This window comes from Manacus candei, unplaced genomic scaffold (genome assembly GCF_025592945.1).
Source record: "Manacus candei isolate 608988 ecotype Guabito, Panama unplaced genomic scaffold, ASM2559294v1 h1tg000015l, whole genome shotgun sequence".
NCBI lineage: Eukaryota > Metazoa > Chordata > Aves > Passeriformes > Pipridae > Manacus > Manacus candei.
The window spans coordinates 8,920,935-8,942,188 of record NW_026138063.1 but is presented as its reverse complement, the minus strand read 5'-3'; the positions used below and the strand labels follow the sequence as shown (position 1 = coordinate 8,942,188).

At 42.8% G+C, this 21,254-nt stretch overlaps 1 protein-coding gene across 2 annotated transcripts in view; it reads right to left on the bottom strand.

The window, feature by feature from the left end:
• The window catches only part of LOC127468401 (uncharacterized), a 132,932-nt gene continuing 111,678 nt past the window's right edge, over positions 1 to 21,254 (bottom strand). The window contains exons 4-7 of one of the 2 annotated variants that reach the window (XM_051781518.1): positions 11,983 to 12,132; positions 7,527 to 7,594; positions 6,603 to 6,721; positions 1 to 120 (exon numbers count right to left, since the gene is read on the bottom strand). In XM_051781518.1, the coding sequence (XP_051637478.1) occupies positions 39 to 120; positions 6,603 to 6,721; positions 7,527 to 7,594; positions 11,983 to 12,132 (419 nt within the window). In that variant the 3' untranslated portion in view covers positions 1 to 38. The remainder of the gene's footprint in view (positions 121 to 6,602; positions 6,722 to 7,526; positions 7,595 to 11,982; positions 12,133 to 21,254) is intronic. The other variant, XM_051781519.1, reaches the window with a different exon arrangement.

Here is a 21,254-nt window from a genome sequence, read left to right as displayed (position 1 = left end):
CTTATGACACGTTCCTGTTTCCTCCCTGTCCACGAGGGCTAATAGCAGATCTTTAAAAACTGGAAGCTGAGATTCTCAGATGAGTAAGATGCCTGTAAACACTGAGGCTTTATGGAATGCCTGAAAAACATGAGACTCGTGAAAATGAATAAATAAATAAAAGCCAGACTTGGGAATGCTGACAGAAGGGACTGAATACCAACTGCATTACGGTAACATTTTTGTGGCCAAACTTGCAGCCTCAATGTTTTAATGATGGCAGCCTTTACTGCATTTAACAGAAGCCTGGATTTGATTCTTTCGGAATAAAAGGGCTTTTGAATGCTCTGTAAAGGCAGTTTCCTGACTTCATTGATCGCTGACACAAACACCAGAATTAAATCTCCTACATCTTGAGCTAAAGCAACAATCCCATTAATTTGGAGAGCGGTGAGCTTGTACAGGAAGCAGTTGCTGGAAGAGGATGTGTAGCATGAGCTGAACCAGTTGGCTGCTCTGTGTCTCATGTCGCCAAGCAAGAACAGGGCCAAGGTAAATCTCCTTATAACCATGTTTTATTTGGAGGCTGCTAAAGCCAGTCGAATTCATGAAAGAATGCGAATAGCCACATCAGGAAACTCAGCAAAAGATTATCTGAACTGGCAGGGTTTAAGAAGGAAAATTAAATTTGTTCTTTGTTGTCCCTGCCTGTTTTTCCACTTCTGAATAGGGATAAAATGAAGTACCACTCCAAAGAGCTTGCACATTCCTTCACATGCTTCAAGTTGTGATGTAAAGACTATACTGGAAGAAATATCTGTAGATCTCAGCATATACTTGTCATTAAACACATTGAAAGGATTGTTGCTAAATTACAATAAAGTAAAAAAGTTTTAAAAAAGGTACATTCATGGCAGATGAACCCTAACCTGAACATAACTACATGCATGACAATGGAGCATGGCTACTCTTTGGCCCATGCTTTGGAAGTCTGAAGTTTCTCCAGGCCATAAGAAACTTCATGAGGTTAATCCTTCTATAGTACAGAAATACAAGAGGTGGGAAGGAAGCAATAATGCAACAAAGATAGCCCAAGCTCCCCTGTGAGGAAATAGTCCCAGTACGTAATCTTGCCTCTGTGCTTTCAGCTGCTGCCCAGTTACTGAAGAGAATCTTGATCAGTTGGGTCAGCTCTGCCCCTGCTGACCTCCCATGTACTCACACACTGCCCACAGGTCTGGTGCCTCCACCCCTACTTGCTTACTTATTCCTTACAGGAGAAGAAGCTGTACAGCAGCTTCTGAAAAGAAGATCACTTCAGCATATCCCAGAGGTGAATCTTCTAGAATTTAAACATCTCACTACGTGCGAGTTATTCCAAAGCAAGGGCTGGCAATATAATGTATGCAGCAAATTCCAAATTGGATTTGCAAAGTAATCTGATTTAAAAAAAGCCAAACTCCCAACATTTTAAAAGCAGACTTCTCATACCTAGTTCAGGGGTACTCCATGGCCTGCACAGTTCACCCATGGCAACTTCTGGCAGAGGTGGGGGTGAGGACACCTCTGACATTCCCATCACTGCAGGGTGAGGCTTTTAGTTCCTCCTCTATGATTATAACCCAATTATATAAATACATGCAGAGCTTTTAAAGCACAAAACCACCACTACTTTCACATTTACTCAACTGCATTTAAAATATCTGTACTTTCATAATTACAACATTGACAAGGATTTCAGAGGGAAGGCTTAATTTTCTTGAGGGAGAGAGGATGCTTAGTGATTGAAGATGATGTACATTAACATTCTGCTCCACCCCAAACTCCTGAAGTGAACCACCCTATATCTGGCATTTCAGGACTGTGCTTCCCCCACAGTGGCCACCAGCACAGCTGGTTGGAGGCTGTAACCTCCTATCCCGCCTTGCGGGGCAGAAGAGCTCCCGTTCCCTGTACACTTTGTGTGCAAGTCAGAGTAGCTTTGGCTGCCCTCACCGGTGGCTGAGCTGCAGATACCCAGGGTTGTGCTGAGGGATGAAGAGCCACAGAGCCCATCAGCTCTGCTGTGGCAGATGGCTGCCCTCACAAAGCTGGGAGCAGTAAAGTCCAAGTGATTCTTGCTGCTTTCGAGGGCTTCTCAGATCTCCCTCTACAGGACACAGACAGGGCTGCCTCCCTGCCTCGCAGGTGTGTTTTGAAAACAAGCAGATTGAAGTCAAGAGGCCCCAGATATGACTGTAAAAGGGACTGTGGAAGTGAAAGAAAGGCACCCCTAAAATAGTGTTTAGCTTTGGATTTGGATAATCCATAATTATACCTTGCTGTATGTTTGTACAGACCAGGGCTCACTGAGACCACGTACAGGCTATATTTAAACGAGCTATTCCAGGTACCACAGGCAGTGTCGTCATGGTACCAACACAGTGCAGGCTGTGGAGCCCACTTGTGAAACCCAGAAAATATGCAGGTAACCACTGCTGCACTCTACAGCTCTCTGCTCAGCTGTAATGAAAAGCTAGTTTTAGGTACAATTCCACATGTTTATTTAGGAAGTGATACCAATGGGGGAAGTTCTTGCCTCCAGTCACTTTTTTTTCACTCCTGCATCTCCGTTCTCTTCCACTGTCTCTGCAGTTGTGCCATTACTACTATCCACGAAACTCACTGGAAACTTAATGCTGGAATTTATCCACATGGGAGGGGGAAAAAAAAAGAAGAAAAAAAAAGAGAGAGAAAAAAATATCCAGTAGTTTTTCTCTGGAGTTGCATAGGGATCACTGAAGGCAGGGGGTGAAGTAGTCAAGGCTATTAGGGTAGGTGGGAATCGCCCTTAAATATATATAAATGTTTCGAGTCCAAATGGCGTTGCAGAAAGAATAAATACAGTTTCTTATTTTCCAGCCAACTGCCAATATTCTTCATTAAAGCATGTTGGTTGTATTCTTCTAGCAGTGACACACCAGGGACAAGATCTGGAAGAAGGCTGCCTCCTGGAAGCACTGCTGCTGCACAGCATCCTACTGGTACATTTTGTCCTTTGCTTTGCAGCCAGACGTGGGACTTGCTTTTGACACTGTGCTGCCTTTCACTCAGATTGTGAGGGGTTGTTTCATCAGAAACAAAAGAGCGAAATGGAATAAGGAATAAATTAGAAGCAGGAACAAGATGTTGTTGCAATTCTTACAACTTGAGAGGAAAAGATGTAAAACACAGCAGAGATTTGATTATTAGCTTCCCCAAATTATACTATTATTGTAATTATCAAACTCCTTCTAAAGCAAGATATAGCTACAGTCACTGCACCACCAGAACTGTACATGGAGAAGGATGCAGAACATGCACTGTAGGACAGAAATGAGGATGTTACAGTCAGTGAAAATCTTCATTATTGGGAGAGGCTGGAGAAGCTGAGACCACCTCCAGAGAGAAACAAGAGTTCTGGAGGGGCCTTCCCACATATTTTCAGAGCAATGAAAGGCAGTTCTGTTTATGCATTTTTCTTAGCCTGGGAGAATCAGCCACAAGAAAGTAAGGTCAAATGGGGAGTTCAAAATGACATAGGCAAGGATGTCAGCCTTTCCCAGTGTCCTATCAAGACATTCATGCAATATCATCTGAAGCTGCTCTGCCATACCTAAGGCTTTTGAAACATAATGAACTTTGCTTTTCAAATTAGAACTGACAAATAAAATAGCTTATTCATGTCTACTCAAAAACAGGAAAGAAAATCTAGGCAGGTTAGTTGGAGCCCCAGAATTTACAGAAAATACTTTTGATGACAAGTTTGTTATTCAGACCTGTGCCCATTTTCCAAGTTGAAGTTACAAGTGAAAAGGGAAGGCCCTAACCCAAGCTAGGGGCCACTCCAGCTGAGGAACTATCATCACATAGAGATAGGCATGGTCTGATTTAGATATTACAAGAGATGCAGCAGAAGGCCAGCTCTTAGTGTCAGCCTCTGTTTCAGAGACATCAGTTCATTCTGTGTCCTTGAAATTTTTAAAAGCTAAGCAGATAGCATCCTGACATCCTGACCACATAGAGGAATCTGAAAGTATTCAGACACAACTTTTGACTCCTTGCAGTCCCTAGAAAACCTACAGAAAAAGACACATGCCACTGCCAAAAGAGCTAAATCTCCTTAACCTCTTTTGTATGAGTGTCTTTAAAACAAATGTAAACTCTCAGATTAGCAGTCAAATGAAAGATTCCAGTGCAGGGCTGAGCCCAGGTGAATAAACAACCTTAATAGCTTGAAGCATCGGTTGCTTGTGTTTGAAAGCTGTCCAGTGTGGCTCACCCATGACTGGTGACTGTAAGCACTTGAACTTCAAACTGATAAATGCTGAAGGTTTAAGCACATAGATTATTGCTAATGTTTGAGACTAAAAAGGGAAAACAGTGTTCATTAATGGATTCCATGTGATCTTTCAGTATACAGAAAAACCCCAAACAACAAAAACTTAACCAAGCAAATCCTGTACAATGTTACTGGAGCTGTGCTAGCACAAGAAACACCATGGATCCTACTGTGCTGAAATTCCTTGTGGTATTAACCAAAATTGACTATGTAAAAAGGAGACATCCAGTCTGACCTTGCTGCCAGGACTTCTGAAAATGAACAGCAAAGTACATGCTCCTCCAATGGCAAGTCATCCCATCTAGATTAGAAGAGGAATCTCCAGGTGAAGAAGTCATTCCTTCTCCATTCATTATGGACAGACTGAGACAGTTCCTACAAGTTAAAGCTGAGGGAGATGGATCCTACCTTTAGTGAAGAACAGTTTCTTCCCTAACCTATCATCAAAGACAATGGAGAGACATCCCAATCCAGACTCAGCAGCTCCCAGAACAGGGATATGATAGGAGACTGCAGGTGGTAACCTCTGGATCCAGAAGATGCCACCTGAGCCAGGTGTTTACCCTCATGTACAGCAGTCACTAGCAAAGCCCAGCTAAATTCTGTAGCCAGACAATCCCTTTTTTAAAACAGAAGTCGTGTCTCTCCTGTACAATGAATGTTTTCTTGAATTATGAAAACATAATGCCTATTGTTTTGAACAAAATCCTGACTCATCCTTGTTTGACCTAGTTGAGATTTTTAATAGTTTCTCACTTTTCTGCATTACAGTGGTGTCAATACATACCTGCAATAATGTTATAAAGATCAGGGCTCAACTTGCTTCAAGAAGGGTGCCTGTAAATATTCTAGAGGCTTTTATGGGTAGTGATCCAAATTCTGCACTCACTACTTTTCTCTGGATAGGAGGGAAAGATGTTCATATAGAGTATGTTAGATTATTATTTTAACTTACATTTCTTGAACACTTCGTTGTGATCCAGAAGATAATATGATCTAGAATCTTACAAAATGTGTTAAATTGGTTTAAGAAGAGCCATGTACAGATCCCATCTAACTAACATGTTAAATTGGAATAAAGCCTGATTGACTCACAGGAAGACAAACCACAAACTACTCTAGATTCACAGCAGTGACCCGAAGGCTGAATATCTGTTCATGAAAGATTTTTAAAGTTACTAAAGTTCTGGCTGTTGAGCAATTATTCATCTGCAGTTCTAGAGGACATTCTTCACATTCCCCAACTTCTACTAAAACCTGGCAAGGATAAATAAATGTAAGAAATCAGCAAATTAAAGACTTGAGTTGAGTGTCTTAGCAAAACACACTAATGGCTAATCATTGTGCAGTCCAAGAAGGTGCACTGCCATAATGTATTCAAAAATACATGAGAGAAAAATCCCAGGGCAGTCAAACAAAATTTGTTGTAAGAGGTTTCTAGATAGACTCCAATTAATATCATTTACAGGAGGTCTGACTTGTCTCCATGGGTCCAGACCAGCTGGGGCAGCCTGTTGCCTGCAGGGATTTTCATCCAGCTCACAGTCAATGAGTAGCTGCTGCTTTTGTTTACTGTCTAAGCCTTACCAGTGGGGTTTTCCTTGGATGGAGGCCTTGGCCACCAGAACGTGGCAGGCAGTTTCTTGGGCTTCTCTGCTACTTTCTTGGCCAGATGTTGGCAGTCAGATTTAGAAGAACAGGTCAAATGGTGCAGACAACAGTGGGAACTGTGATATGTTTTTGCACAGGAAAATCACAGAATAAAATAATGCCACCACTACAAATTGTAACTCCAACCTTTTCTAATTCATCTGGCATTTAAGCATAGGTTGAAACACCTTGTAGCATTAATAATATGAACAACCCACATTTGAATGCTTTTTTCACAATACAGTGTCAGACTTCTCAGGAAGAGGAAGGAATCTCAGAGTTTAGAACTGGGATAGCCTCATTTGGCAACATACTGTGATTGAGTTTCCAGTTGGTAACATAGGAGTAACAATTCCCTAGCCAAGGGAGGATCCTGTAAAGATGAGCATGTTCTGGGCATTCAGCTAAGACAGACATCATGACTGAATGCACAGCTATCAGAAGAGCTATCAGGAGAGGATCTTGCAATGTTATGTTGTCCATCCCCTTGTCCCAGGGTAGTGTCATGGTAGAGGAAGTCTAACCCTGTCCTAAAATATATTTTCATGTGCCCTATTTACATAGCCTGATGGCATCTCTAGATTTAATATGGATACCCCTTCTCAGGACTCACCTGCACAAACAACTCTCTGTTTTCACACCTTCCATGTAGATGCTTGAGATTCTTAAAGAGCAGGTTCCTCTTCCTTTTATCATTTTCCTGAAGTTTTCAAACAATTTACTCCCATCTATCTGTCAAGACAAGCACACTCAAATGAGATATTTCAAGCAATGCCTTCTTCCTTTTCCTCCTGTCTGTCTTCTCTGAGCAGTCTGTACATATAGACAAGCTTTATCTAGATGATGCCTTCAAAATGCCTGTCCAAGTCTCTGTTACAACTTGTCCCCTCCACTCTGAAGCTGAATGAGTTACAGAGCCTCTGGAAGGATAAGACCTCGACTGCTGGAGTTCTTACAACTATGCATCCCTTTGATCCCTTTCACAATATGCACAAAATACTAAAATTCTCTCCTGGATTTCATTACACATAAAAAGACATGAAAGTGCAATTTACTCCTTACTCATTAACAACTACCCATCAGCCCTAGCTCCAAGCTAGACCGTTCTGGCTCCTTCAAGAAATGGTTTTGAAATTTCTATTTCCAGATTGCCCTGGCAGGTATAACTGTGACTTTGCAAACAGCTACAGCTGTGTGTGCTAATTGCTTTCCTCTAAATTATTTACGAGACATTTTTGACTGATGGGATTTTTCACAACAGCATGTGCTAACCATTGGCAGTGGACTCCTGAACTGGTGGGAACTCCATCACCTGCCGAGCTGCAGAGGAGCCAGCTGTTAGTCCTGGCAGCCTGTGCACTGAGCTGCCAGGTCAAGCTCTACCTGCTTTCATCTCCTTTTCCAATCACTGCTCGATAGAAATTTATGTATAAGCATCATATCTGCACATAACACAGCCCCTTTACTTTTGGGATTAGATCAGAGAATGCTGGAGACTGCCTAATTTAGATAAGGCAGAATATGGGGTGTCAGTGACCTGTGGAAGACAATCCATTTCACTAAACAGGACGTTTTCAAGCTCTGGTCCCAGAGGCAGCAGGGGTTCTGTAAAATGCAATTAGGAAAGCTAGAAATCAATAGGCTTAAATTCATCACATACAAGGTAGCAGATTTACCAGAAAATTTTTACAAGATACATAAACTGAAAAAGAATGGAAAACATGACTACAGGCAGTACAAAATATTTCTCATGACCCACCATTTTACCACTGCTTTTTACTGGAGGGCTTATCTCTGCCATGCAGCTAAAAACTACTTTAAAATCTGTCTGAAGGTAACCATAAGACCTGTCAGTTAAATAAAAAAAACCTAGTGTTCCAGGGACCAGCAAATTATGTCAGTATTTTCCCTTTCCCTTTTAGATATGAATAACTGATAAGGAGAAGCAGTTGGAACCACGTTGGGTAAAAGAAAAGCTTCATGTCTTGAGTTGCAGGAGCTCGACAAGGAGCAGGCAGAGGAATGAAGCAAAGCAGCCTGTTAGAATTACTGCTCACTATTGGTGTTTTGATTACCTTCCCAGGAGACTCTAAAGGTTGCTGGGTGAGCAACCAGTGTGACATCTTCATGAGTTTCACAGCTGTGTTTAAGAACTAAGTTTCAACAGGATTCCCAGCCAAACTGTAGATGAAATTGTGCATTGGACATTTTCCTAAGCAGTATTTTTACCCTGTCCATCCCACAAGTTTTAAAGAATTTGAATTAACCTTGTGCTGCTCATTTATTCTACACATGCCAGAAGACTCAGTGTTTTCTGTACAAAAGTGTGCTGACCCCAGATATGGGGGTTCAGATGGGAAAGAGAGGGCGACAAAGAGGGCCATGTTCCTCCTCAGAGGTGAACTGGTATTTCAGAGCCAGGTCAGATATTCCTGAGCCACTCTGCTCAGTGCAGCAGAGATATAATCTGAATTGCTGTGGGAGGTGTGGAGGGGACAGCACACCATAATCCATCAGTGCATAGCATCAGGAGGAAGAAGGCAGGGCAGACGGTGCTCAAAGAGCACCCAGAAGTTTCATTTCCTTACTCCCTTTCTCACTTCCAGTGGAGTTGTCTCTCCAGCTGTGTCCTGTTCAGTTGGTGGCACTTGGAAATTGAAACAAATGTCCCAGTTTCCAAGCCTGCTCCCTCAAAGAGGTGGACCACATGGACTCCTTGTACTTCCACGAAACAGCAGCCTAGAGATAAGGAAATGGGTTCCCTACAGAAGAAGAGGAGGAAGTGGGAAGGGGGGAAGTTGATGTTCCCATCACAGATGCAAAAGGAGACAGGACAGAAGGTATCTGTCTGGATCTGACACAGACTAACAGCATGGCAAAGGTAAGGCTAGGAAGTCATTCATGCCTCATTTCTCCCACCTGTAAATTATTCCTCCCCCTTCATCCCCACAGGCGCATCATTATGATTGCTCAATTAATTAACAGCTTAAAAGAGCTCTGAGACATTCAGATGGAAGAGAAGGATTGTTTTGTATTTCTGCTTCTCCAAAGTTGTGTGGATAAACACTGAACTTTTTAAGTCCTTCACTGATGATGACAATTTACTTCCTGTTTATGGATGGGGAACTTAAACCATGGAAATGTTAAAGCACACATTTTGAGAAACAGCCTCAGATTCCAAGATCCCACCTTCTGCATGTCCAGATACATACAACCACAGCTTGACTTTCATTCCCCATTCTCCATGTGAGCAGTCACAGGTGAGGATATTCATCAACTGAAGATCATGTGTGCAGGATCCCAAATCAAGTATCTCAAAGTTTGACTCTCTCTAGGAAACCTAAATGAAAACTTACCAAAGAAAACCTGGCTGGAAGCAGCTCACTCTGCTTACACTTGTGTTCAACCAGAGCTTCAGAACAGCTTCATGCCATTAGGGGAAACAAGAATAAGTCTTTGGGAATTGTCTATCACATGTCTCTCCAGCACAACAATTGTAAATCAATGAATTACAGGAGTGAGAGTTTCCCCAACCAAAACAATTAAAACTCCCACATGAAATAGAATGCTGAAAGGAAATCTGTCCATTCTGCACTATTATTATGTTTAACAGAAAACCCAAGTTCCTGTCAAAAACAAGAGAATAGGCAATCTCCAGCCAGCTTTAATAGCAAGATCTTTTGAAATATTCAGCCATCTGTCACAGCAGGAGGGCTTGTTGTTCAGCCCTTCTGAAAAAATTTGGCCTTTATTTGGGAACATGGTGCTTTTGAAACTCCACTCTCAGGCCCCTCCTAGTAACCACTTCTTCTGTGGAAGGTCCTGCTCTTTTTGTGTCTACCAGAGCTGTCCTCAGAGCAGTGCAACCTGCCAGGAAAGCAGGTAGAGATGGGCTGGAAGCACAGAAGTGGAAGATTATCCTGAGCTAGCCCTAAATCCAAGGACAAATAGGTAGATTAGGTCCAGAACTAAATGTACTTTCATTTTATGTTGCTTATAAAAAACATTACAAACATATTTTAGCAAAAGTCAAAATGTGTGTATCTCATGAAAAATGACCACAGAATACTCCTTTTCTCTTAGAATTATTTATTTCCCCCCTTCTCTGATTCTTCCAGTTCTTTCTCTTCTTTCTCTCACTATTGTTGACATCTTTCCCAAGGTTAAAAAGAGGTAACAACGGACTTCAGTCACCCAGCAATGGAATGAACTGCTCCATGCTCATAAGAGATTAACAGTGGGACCTCAATTTGGGGTGGAAAAAGAGCTTCCAAATTAGCCTGTCTGTGGGTTAATAAAATCTGCTATACAGAAGGGAAAATCCAGGAGCAGGGGAATCATCTCATGTGCTGAGAGCAGGCAAACAGAGATGGCATGATGCACAGCACTACATTAAAACAGGAGTATAATCCCACTGTAAACACCTACATCTGGAAGCTGCAATGATTCTCCTCCACAGAACAAACATTTTCAAGCAATGCTCTGAAGACAGCCCAGTGAAGCAGAGCACTACCCTGGACATTTGCCCCTTCTCCTGCTGGTGGTGTGTTAGAAGAACATGTTACTGTTCCATTTTAACAAACATAGATTGAGTTCCTTGTGGTTCTCTGGGACAGAGACAAAAATCATGTTATCTTCAATGAAGCAAGACCTCCAGCAAATGGGGTATATAAGAACATTTTTTATTTCTGAAGTGGGGCCAGAAGCTTTGAAGTTACATTAATACCTCCAGATAAAGAGCCACACAGTCCCTCCTGCTGCAAAGGAAACCTCAGTAAAATGGCTACATGAAAGTCAACTGCAAAATTCCCACCAGTTTCACTGTGAACAAGACTTCAGGCCATAAATCTGTTCTGTAAAGGGTTTCCTACCAAATGTTTGAAAATTATTTTTTCCAAAGGGGAAAAAAAAGTTAATTGTTGCATTGTATTTTCTATAAAAAGCCATAACCAAACATTTCATTTTAGGTTGGGGTCAAATTTCCAGTTCCCACACATGTCTTCATGAAGCAGTGGAACTCAATTGGCTAATGCCAGGCAAAATGCTTTGAACTCTCCATCCCCAGAAAATAAAAAAAATGTAGTATATCAAGCTTCTTCTCCGACCCTCCCTCACAAGTTTGCATACAAATACATATGGTAATACTGCAATTTTTCAAAGATTTTTTAAAACTGCAATTCACATCAGCAATGGCTACCACCTGGCACAATCCTACCAAAGTTAAGAAGTTACCCTGGAATAATAAAGCAAAATTTGGAACAGAATTTGTTCTGAAGAGCTCCATGTCCCAAAGAGCCCTTGGCTCTGCTCATTCCTTTTCAGGAAGAACCCAGTGGAAGGGAGGCAGTCACTGTGACTGCCAGCTTTGCAGAGTCCATGAAACTCTTTGGACACGTGACCCCAGTTCTGGCTCTTGGATTTCTAACAGAGGACTTTATTAAAAATGATCCTCTCCAGGGCCCCAAAATCTTCACCCTTAACCTTTTTGAGTCATTAAAGAGTATTCAGCCCATAATGCAACAAATACAGTGAACTTCCATTTGCTACAGCACAGCAACCTCAGAAGCCACTGAAACATTATAAAGCAATGGACTAGACCTTGTTCTGCAAGGCTGAAGCCCCAGGAAATGAAAGGAACTTCAGCACTTGCTTAAGCTTAAGCACAAGTTGAAATGTATGGCTGAATAGGAATGGCCTGAGGAATTATGCAAATGCTTAGATGAATACGGGTCCAAATATGAATTACTTTAGAAGACAGAGAAGCAAGCAGTGCAATTTAATCATTTTTATCTCCTTACCAAGAATGCACAAGTTCTTACAGCTAATATTACAGCATCTTCTGCTGCTGCCAGAAGCCAAATGACCTATTCTTTAACAGTCAAGCTCTCCTCATTTTCAAACTGAAGATTAGTCCATTTATGCTGAACAGTGGCACAGAATGACAATTTCGTAATACACAGACTGAGTGCTATTCCACTCACATGTTACATTACCTTGCCCTTTCATCCACTGCACTTCCACTTGCAATTGACTGTCATGGTAATAAGGTGGAGCTGCTTCTAATCTCAAACTGTGTACGTTCTGGGATGCTGGCAATTCCTTAGATACTGCCACAGAGTGACCAACTGGATCTGACCTTGAATCTGAACACATGAAAGAAAAAGTGGAGATATAACTTATTCATATTAACAGACTGCAGTAAAGTTACAATGTGAGCTGGGCACTTCCTTAAAATGCTGAATAAAATGAACCTCCAGCAATGGCACTGCCGAGGGCAGGCAGTACCTCCCAGCAGACTGTCAGCACTGTCCACAAGGGATCCCAAAAACGTGAAGGCTGATTGTGAAAATGCTTCTATACATGCCTAGTCTGCCTAGTCCTTACTTCTGCAAATATTCTTGCAGATGTGAGCATTTTCAGGGTCAGATCCCACAGCTGTATTGCTAACAGGCAGTGTCCAACACAGATTCCAGTTTGCCCTCCTTGCAGGAATATCAGTGAATCCATCTGAGTACGTCATCATAGAAAACTAATGGTTTACAGTGGGTTATCATAACCCTTCCACACACTAAAGAAAGTCTTTATTCCACTGTGATCTGAGCAGAAATACATAGGAGAAAGTGGAAAGCGATAAAAAAATTCTGCTACCCAAAAAGAGGATTGTGGTAATTACAGCACAATTTCCACAGAAGATATACAAAAGAGCTCACTGAGAAAACATCCCAATTTAGACTGCACAACTCCAGGGACTGCTTGCTAATAAAATACAGAATATTTTACTTCTAGGTCACTGATTTCAATCTGGCCTCAAAGGAAAAAATGACTGGAAGTTAATGCCAGCTGACAGTGGTGTGAAAGCTGCAGGGTGGATCTCAGCCCACTTCCGAGCAGATTGGAGGACAAAACCCAAGTATTTGTGATTTGTAAAAGTAATACAGCTAAAAATTCAGGCTGTGATTCAATGATACTATAAATCCAGCTGTAGGACTCTTAGGACAAGGAGCTGATATGACATACACAATTCTGCTGATTCCAGCTTGTCTGAAACCTTTGGACAAGTTAACTGTGCACAAACAGGTGCTGGGGCAGATCAGATATCATTATGCTTTTTACAGCTGGAAGAAAAATCCAGGTTGTGTGTGCCAACCAGTTCAACAGAAATGTAGGTAAGTGCCCACAGCTCATTGAGATCCAGACTGCCTGGTATCAAGGGTCACCAATCCATGACCTCCAAGCTTCATCCTTCAGTGACAGCAGGTGCAGGCTGTGTAGGAGCAGGCACATCAGAACTGTACTGTTTTATTGCTGCTGGTCACTCTCTGAACTGGAGACAAATGAAGGTGTTGTCTACACCTCTGTCTGTCCTGTGGAAGGGTGGAGGGTGCCAGATGGTTAGCAAGTCACCCAGGACACATAAAGCCACACAGGCATTAAATAGCATAAATAGCGAGGCATTAAATGACACAATCCCTGCTGGCACCACATCCCTGCTCATCAGTGCTCCATTCATTTAAACACTTTAAAGAGAGCAGGGAAATAGGAGATTAGAGAGATGTGCTGCTGCCTTTGATAAGCCTGAAAATAGAAGCAATGTTTGTGTTAATCCTGTAGCAGTAATATAGAAAAGGCACGATTAACTGCAGTTGCAGGAACAGTCTAGTGCAATCTATTTTCCCAGTGAATTTCTCCACAGAAAGATGGGTCACAGGGCACACCTGCAAAATCCATCCAGACATTTGTATCTGCATTGTGTCCATGGCCTGTGTTCCAACAGATGGTTGGCCAAAGGATTTCTTCTCCTTTTATTTTGTTTTTTTTTTTTTTCCTTAACACACAGGAGCAGAGCAAGCCCTCCTGCCAACAGCACAGGGAGTGCAGAGCATTCAGCAATGAAGGGGTGACCTTGATTAGTGTCTAATCAAGTGTAGAAACCAGTTGCTTTTCAGCACATAATAAAGGAGAAAAGTTCTGCGATGATCTGCCAGAGTTCTTGAAGCTGCTCTGAGGAATGCTGGCTGGGATGCTGTCCATGCAGTCTCTGCTTCAGGCACCAGTGTGCCTTGATCCCTCCACACGTGTGGTATCTCCTGCTTCACTGCAAGATCACTCCTAGAGAAGACTATGTATTGCTTTTTACATAACATGCTATTTTGTAATCAGCAGCACAAATGTCAGGGCAGCTCTACCTGATTTATACCCACAGATAGAAAATGTAGACAGCTATGGTCTAGGTTCCTTATTTTCTTTCTTATTTCCCTTAAAAAATATTATATCCTGGAAGTAGTATCTATCTCTCATTGCTGCTAGCAATAGAGAGGAATGAATAGCCCTGTAAATAAGAAAAGAAGAAATTCTGGATCCACTGATACAGCGTGAAAATATCCATGCTGAGTGTTCCCCTTAGAACTATACACCTTTGGGAAAGAAGCCAAAAGAGGTTGGATTAGCTGGTGTGAAGGCTTGCAAGATCAGATGTGGCTTGGAAAGGCAATACCATCATAAGGGTTCTACTGAGAATAGAGAGAGATTAACATGGTGTCTGAATGGATCCAGCAAGTCTTGGGACAAGGAAACGTGAACAGTGGTGGCATTATGCGATTATAATAAAATCAGGCTGATGATGGGGGGGGAAGTGGTACCTTTTCTCTACTACATTACAAGCAACAGTGCTAGCGAGAAGGCTGAGGGCCCTGCACACACAGCCGTGTTTCACTGGAACTGCAGAGAAAACCATCCCATTTGGGATGCACTCTACATTAGCAGAGGCCACAGAGGAACAGGAGTCATGAACTGGAGGTAGCAGTAAAGAAACAATAAAACAAGGAGTTTCCATGTTATTTAAAAACCCAGGGCACTCACAGGACAAAAACTTCCCTGGGGGCATGGGAAGGGAGTAAAATCTGTGCTTCGAAAGACCGAAAATTCACAGCTTATAAAAAGGAGGGTGAGAATCACAGATCTGGAAGCCAAATCGTAGAATCATAGAATCAACCAGGATGGAAAAGACCTCCGAGATCAAGTCCAACCCTTGATCCAACGCTGCCGTGGTTACCAGACCATGGCACTGATTCCACATCCAGTCTCATATTAAAAACCTCCAGGGACAGTGAATCCACCACCTCCCTGGGCAGCTCATTCCAGTGTCTGATTACTCTCTCTGTAAAAAAGTTCTTCCTAATATCCAACCTAAACCTCCCCTGGCACAGTTTAAGACCGTGCCCTCTTGTCCCACTGCTGGTTGCCTGGGAGAAGAGACCAACGCCAGGGGTTACACTCTGCGTGCAGGGGTAGGGGTGTTACAAATGGGAGGAAAGATTTTGTGCTTTCCAGAGGTTTCTAAACCCAGAAAGCTTCAGCCTTCACTTCTATAAGGTACTTTGTGTTAAACCTGAACCCCTTCTCTTCCATTTCAGAGCTTACCTGGAGAGGAAAATGTTAAGCCCTTAGCATTAAAAAGAAGGAAAAAAAGGTAAAATGTTTTTAATTTTAAAAAGACAAAACTTCTTTATAGCTGCATAATTAGTTAAAATTTGCCTGTGGTGTTATGTCCGTGTGCTAAGTATCCTTCGGGATCCATTTGCATCTGCATAATCATCTATTTTAATTATAGGTTGCCATAGGGTATATGGTACTATATGGACAAGAAAAAAGACAAGGAGGTGACAGTGGGACAGAAAATAGAGCAGCTACATTTCCATCAGCAAAAATGACTGTTACATGCAGTCATGAGCATGGGATAGGGGAGGGACAGTCATGTGAAATAAGTTACTTCAGTCCTTCAAGTCCCTAAAATAAATTCCTTCAGTCCCTTGTGAGGCAGATTTTCTCTCTCTTCTGTTCCACATCTCAAACCCAGTATGATTTCCTGCTCCAGATGGTGGCAATACTCTTCAAGGCAGGGCATCCCTCTTGTCCAGACTATGACCCCCAGTCTCTGCCATTTTAGAAGCCCCCACCTCACAGCAAATCCCTCCTATCCCAACTCAGAATCCCACCATTTCTCCAACCTCCCTGTTATCACTTATACATATATAAACATTGACATTATCTATACAAAAGAGATCAGGAACTTCTGGTATCTGAAAAATCCCAGGTCACTCTTTCCAACCCTGAAATGTTCCTGTTTCTAGCCACATTTGCAATGCAGTAGACCACAGTTGCATGGAGGTGATATAAAGAATGAGACTTGTTCACATCAACCACAGCAGAAGGATCTCCAAGTTGGAGAGAGATTGGGGGAATATGGCCAGTCACAGCCAGATCTCTGAGCAGCACATGTTTATCACACCAAGTCAGAGTCATGACTGCATCTCTTCCTGGCAGATGCATCCTTTCTCTTCTCTTGCTTTTCTCCACCAGCAGCACTTGTGCTCCCCCAGCACCTCTCCAAAGGCCAGCAGAGACAGTGGTAGGTACAGTGGCAGCACATATGCATCAGCCATTTTCCAGTGATCTTTATTAGCTGCTCTGGCCCCCATAAGCTTATGCAGATTTTGTAATGATGGATTTTTAGGTCTGTTTCTGGAGGTGAATCCCAGCAAATGAGAGCACCGATGGAGGCACAGGGATGAGTAGTGAAGCTGTCCCACCTCAAACTCTTAAGGGCAGCAGGAGGTGGAGGATGTACCTGAAAAACAGAGCAAGGCACAGGGAGGAGTTTTCAAAAATGAAAATACCTCTAGCAGAAAGACAGACAGTGACATGAGCAGGCTAAAACAGCTGCCAAGAGCTGGTCTTGCCAAGGTTTGGTTCTAATTGTCAGCATAGCACATTCTACCACTGAAAGTCAGTTCAACAATATCTGGATTAGTAACTTTAGAAATTATGTTACAGATTGAGACAGGTTTGGGTGGAAAGGAGTTTCCAAACCTGGAACTGCAAGGGCTCAAACTTAGGTACAGACTGAGACTGTCTGAGCCTTAAGTCCTGACCATACTTGAACTTTGTTCTAACTATAAGACAAAAGATGTGCAGGACAGAACTAAGCAGCTTTAAAAGAATATGCTATGGGGCAGTCCCAATTTCATAAAGAATGATTTCACCTACCAAAGTGAAAAGATGATCCTGCAAATGGGTAAAATATATTAAATCAGGAAAACAGTGCTAGCATGCCCTGTAAAGAAAATACCCTGCAATTACCCAGAGCCAGGATATGGATAAGCAGTTTTCAAGAGGAAAGCCCCTCTATCTCATTAAACAGCTGCTTCGCTCCTGCATTTTTTCCCTGTTCAACTCTTCACCTTTAATCTGCAATACTCAGCTATGCTGCACACACCAAGAATGCAAAGCTGACAAGCACAGGAGGGCCTCTCTTATCAGCTTAGGATAAAAGCAAGAGATCGAAAGGATGGATTGTCTGTGATTTTTCATTGCAGACTGGTAGATACTTCATGCCCATTTCAGACAGGCTAAAGATTTGGAGATCTGAAGATTCATTTATCTTTAAAGATTTAGAGGAATATTGGTGGAAAATTACAGGTGAACTTCCACACAGGAAAGAAAGAAGTGCTGTGGTGTTCACACCACCGAGCCGTGTGACAGCACAGGGCTGTTGCTGCTGTGTAGCAGGAGCTGGGGACAGCAGGGCAAGGCCATTCCTCCCCCTCACAGAGGACTGAGCAATCCCAGTGCTGGCTGATGATAAGGGGAAGATGCAAATCAATGAGTCAGTCCCTTCCCTTCAGGGATGCCAAAAAAGGGTATCTGCAGGTATAAAGCCTGCAGTAATACACCACCAAAGAAAGTTTCCTCCTAATCTCAGTGACTGCCTTATGGCCTGTAGAAAGAGGATTTCGATTTTTCCTGAGGACAGCAGGTAACCCCACAACACTGCTGAGCCACTGCGGCAGCCTTGTGCCTGCAAGAGGAGCATAGAGGCTCCCAGGCACTCTCTTCCTTGCTGTCTGAATAAAGCTCCCGAGTATGGCCTTCCTTATCCTCCCCTCCCTGCTGTGATCACAGGGAGCTCCCACTCCAGGCCTCTGATATGTTGGCAGCCTCTATAATTTAGAGTAGCTGTGATTTATGGCTTGGACAGAGTCTGTACTTAGGGAATACAAAGGTAGGGCTGGCCTGACCAGTATAGCTGTGTCGTGTCCGGCCCTTTGTATTGATCAAATGAGTGATGGAAGTGAAGAATTCAATGGCATCTGCTGGCTGTAAGGATCAGCGAAGGGACAGGGAGCTGGGGTGGAGGCAGGTATTTAATTACCCCTCACACTCAGCACTAGCAGCCAAAAGTGTGATGATGACACTCTGTGTATTGATGGGGGGAAATCGCTCTCCTCAACCTCCCTCTGCACCTCCGCTCAGTGAGGAAGGAAACAGAAAAAAGAATGAGGAAATTTTCTGAATGCTTCATCCTGCATTAATCACGTACCATATCCTTCTCCTCATCTAGTCTCCAGGGGAATGTCACAAGCACTGGAACAAGAGAAATGAGGGGAAGTTTACAGTTGCCTAAATCTCAGGGAGAGAGGTGTTTGTGGCACACAGCATGTTGTAGCTCCCACTATAAATTCATGGGCAGATTTCCAACAAGTAATAGGGAGCCGAATCCTAACTACTCAGTGAAAGGCTTGAGCAACCTTTAATCAGACTCCTAATTGGTCTTTTCCTCTGTTTCAACATTTGTTATTTGAGGAAACCAGCAAAAGTTCCCAAATGAGCTTTTTAAAGTAACATTCAGGACATAATCGGGTCTCTTTGAAAAGGGACAGTTCTAAATTGAGCCATAAATGTTTGATACTGTTGTCTGCCAAATTTAACAAATGGTTTTAGTGGGGACCTGTATTTATCAAATTACCACCTTTAAGACAAGTGCTTATGAGGAATGCTCAGTCTGCCTAGACCTTATTCTGCTAATGAGGGCATGCCCCATCTTTTCCAAAACACCACTTTCAAGACAATAGTCCAATTTTTACATTACAGCCATGGCTGCCTTTTACTGGGAAAGTAGCTGTCATTTGGATTTCTCCTATCAACTCTGAATTCCCTTTCATCTAGGGTCTGTGTTATGTGATGGCAGCCCAGAGCAGTGACCTATGACTATGCTTGACTTCTTATCTCATGACATGTGGACTAACTTACAAATGCAGGTAATTAGTTAAAGACGTTTCATGACAAATTAGACTAATGGAATTGTAATGGTTAAATTAAGTCTTGGGGTCAGTTTTAAGGTCCCTTGTTAGGGGTGATAGTTAAAATGCAAGCTGTCAGACTCTGGGAAGTATCTTGTTTCTTTTAATAAAGTGCTTCTTTTGCATGTGAAAAGCCAGGGACATAACTGCTTCGATAGGGCCTGATCCAAGGGAAACAATCTGGTTGGCAGTTTCTGGATAAGGCAATCTCCCCGGTCCTGCCCCCAAACTGTGTCCTGTAGGCAAGACATACAATGGAGCAGAGCAGCAAGCCTGCAGAAGGATCAAAGTACAGCTTTGCACTGCTCTGAACACTAATCTCTCACTCTCCCCTTGCACCTTTCAACTGAAAGTTTCATCTGACATCTTTCTTCAGGGAGGAAGTTAATTTTGCAAAATCAAACAGTCCAACATAAATTAAACAGATAAATCATGTCCTGTTATCCACATCTTTCCTTCAGGAGGACCTTGCGAGGCTCTCCCTCTAGGCTTTTCTAACAACAGAGCAACTTGATAACTCACACAATGCTAAGGACAAATGGGAAAGGAAGAGACAACAAAATGGAAAACATTATTCTGCAATTTAGTCAATCCCTGGTGTGCCCATGTCTTGAGCACTGCATGCAATTCTGTTTGTGCAATCTCAGAAAGGTGCATTAGAGTGAAGAGAAGCAGCAAGAACATGAGAGGCACCAAATGGCTTCTGTAACTGAAGATACTTCATACACAAGGACTCATTTGCTTTTCAAACAACAGCTGAACTTGGATGTGATTGGGGTATTTAGCATGGAGTGGGATGGAGAAAGCAAACAGGGAGTGATGACTCTTTGCTTCTTGTAATAAAAAGGAAACAAATTTTCACAGTCGGTAGTTGAATGTGGTGGTCACTGATGTAGAGTCCAAAGGAGGAAGTGGGCTCAAAAAAATCAGGTAAATTAATCGGAATCCACTAACAGCCACTACATGCACTAGTTTGGATACAGCCTGGAGCTCAGGAAATGCTTCCATACAGAGCACCAGAAGCTGGAAAGACATATCAGAAAAAGGACTCTTGTCTCAGTACCCCCCTTTATGCTCTTTTCCTACCCTTCCAGCACTGCAGTTTGAGACAGGACACCAGGGCATTGTTCTAACTCAACAGAGCCACTCTCATCACCTCATCTTGGGTCTCTTCTAGCTGCAGACAACATATTAGTCTCAGATAAGGTTAAGCCACTTCCCTTCAAAGGCAGCCCTGACCTCTGATGGCCATCGCAAGGAACAGCTCGGTTCAGAGCTGTCTCCTGCCCCAGGATCCGGCGGTGATGAGGGGCAGCAGTACGTATGTAAGTACATGCACATACACATGTGACTGGGAATGAATGAGGTCCCTAATTACACAGACTCCATTTTTAGCTCTAAGCACATGCTTTGATCTTTCCTTTTCCAGCGTAAACACCGAGCAGAGTACAGATTTAGACAGACATTCCCCACTGAAACACGCTGCTCTGCTCCCTGCCCAGGCGGAGAACAAGACAGCGAGTGACACGAGACAGCTGTAGCTATGTCGCTGCATCCACACTCCTTGGATATAATGGCAACAAAAAAAGCACAGTGCAAGGACCCCTAAGGAAGAGAAAGAGTAATGTGGTGTCTTTGTTTGGATATCATTCCAGAGTCAGTCCAGGCAACTCTGGCAGGCACAGCACCCTTCACTGCTGTTTACCTCTACAAACTAGGATCAGTCTATTGAATTCACCTTAAAAAAACCCCCCCAAAACCCAAAAAACAACTCCCAAAACAAAACAAAAACAAAAACCCCAAAACAACAAAATCCCCCAAAACCCAACAAAAACCCAACCAACCAAAAAACCCAAACAAACAAAAAACCCTAAACAAACACCCTCCCCCCCCCAAATCCAAACTAGAAGAATAGAGCCCTCTGATTTGGTACCATCTGCTTGGTCTTCCACCTTTTAGACAAATAATGTCCTCCCCAGTCCCTCAATGCTAGTTGGCTGTAGGAAATGGAGACCACCACGGTATTCAGTATGGATGTAAGATAGCATTTGTAAGATGACAGGAGCAAGTCAAGACAAACGTTCACTCAGTGCCCTGACTTTCTGTATCTTTCATTTCCCTAATTC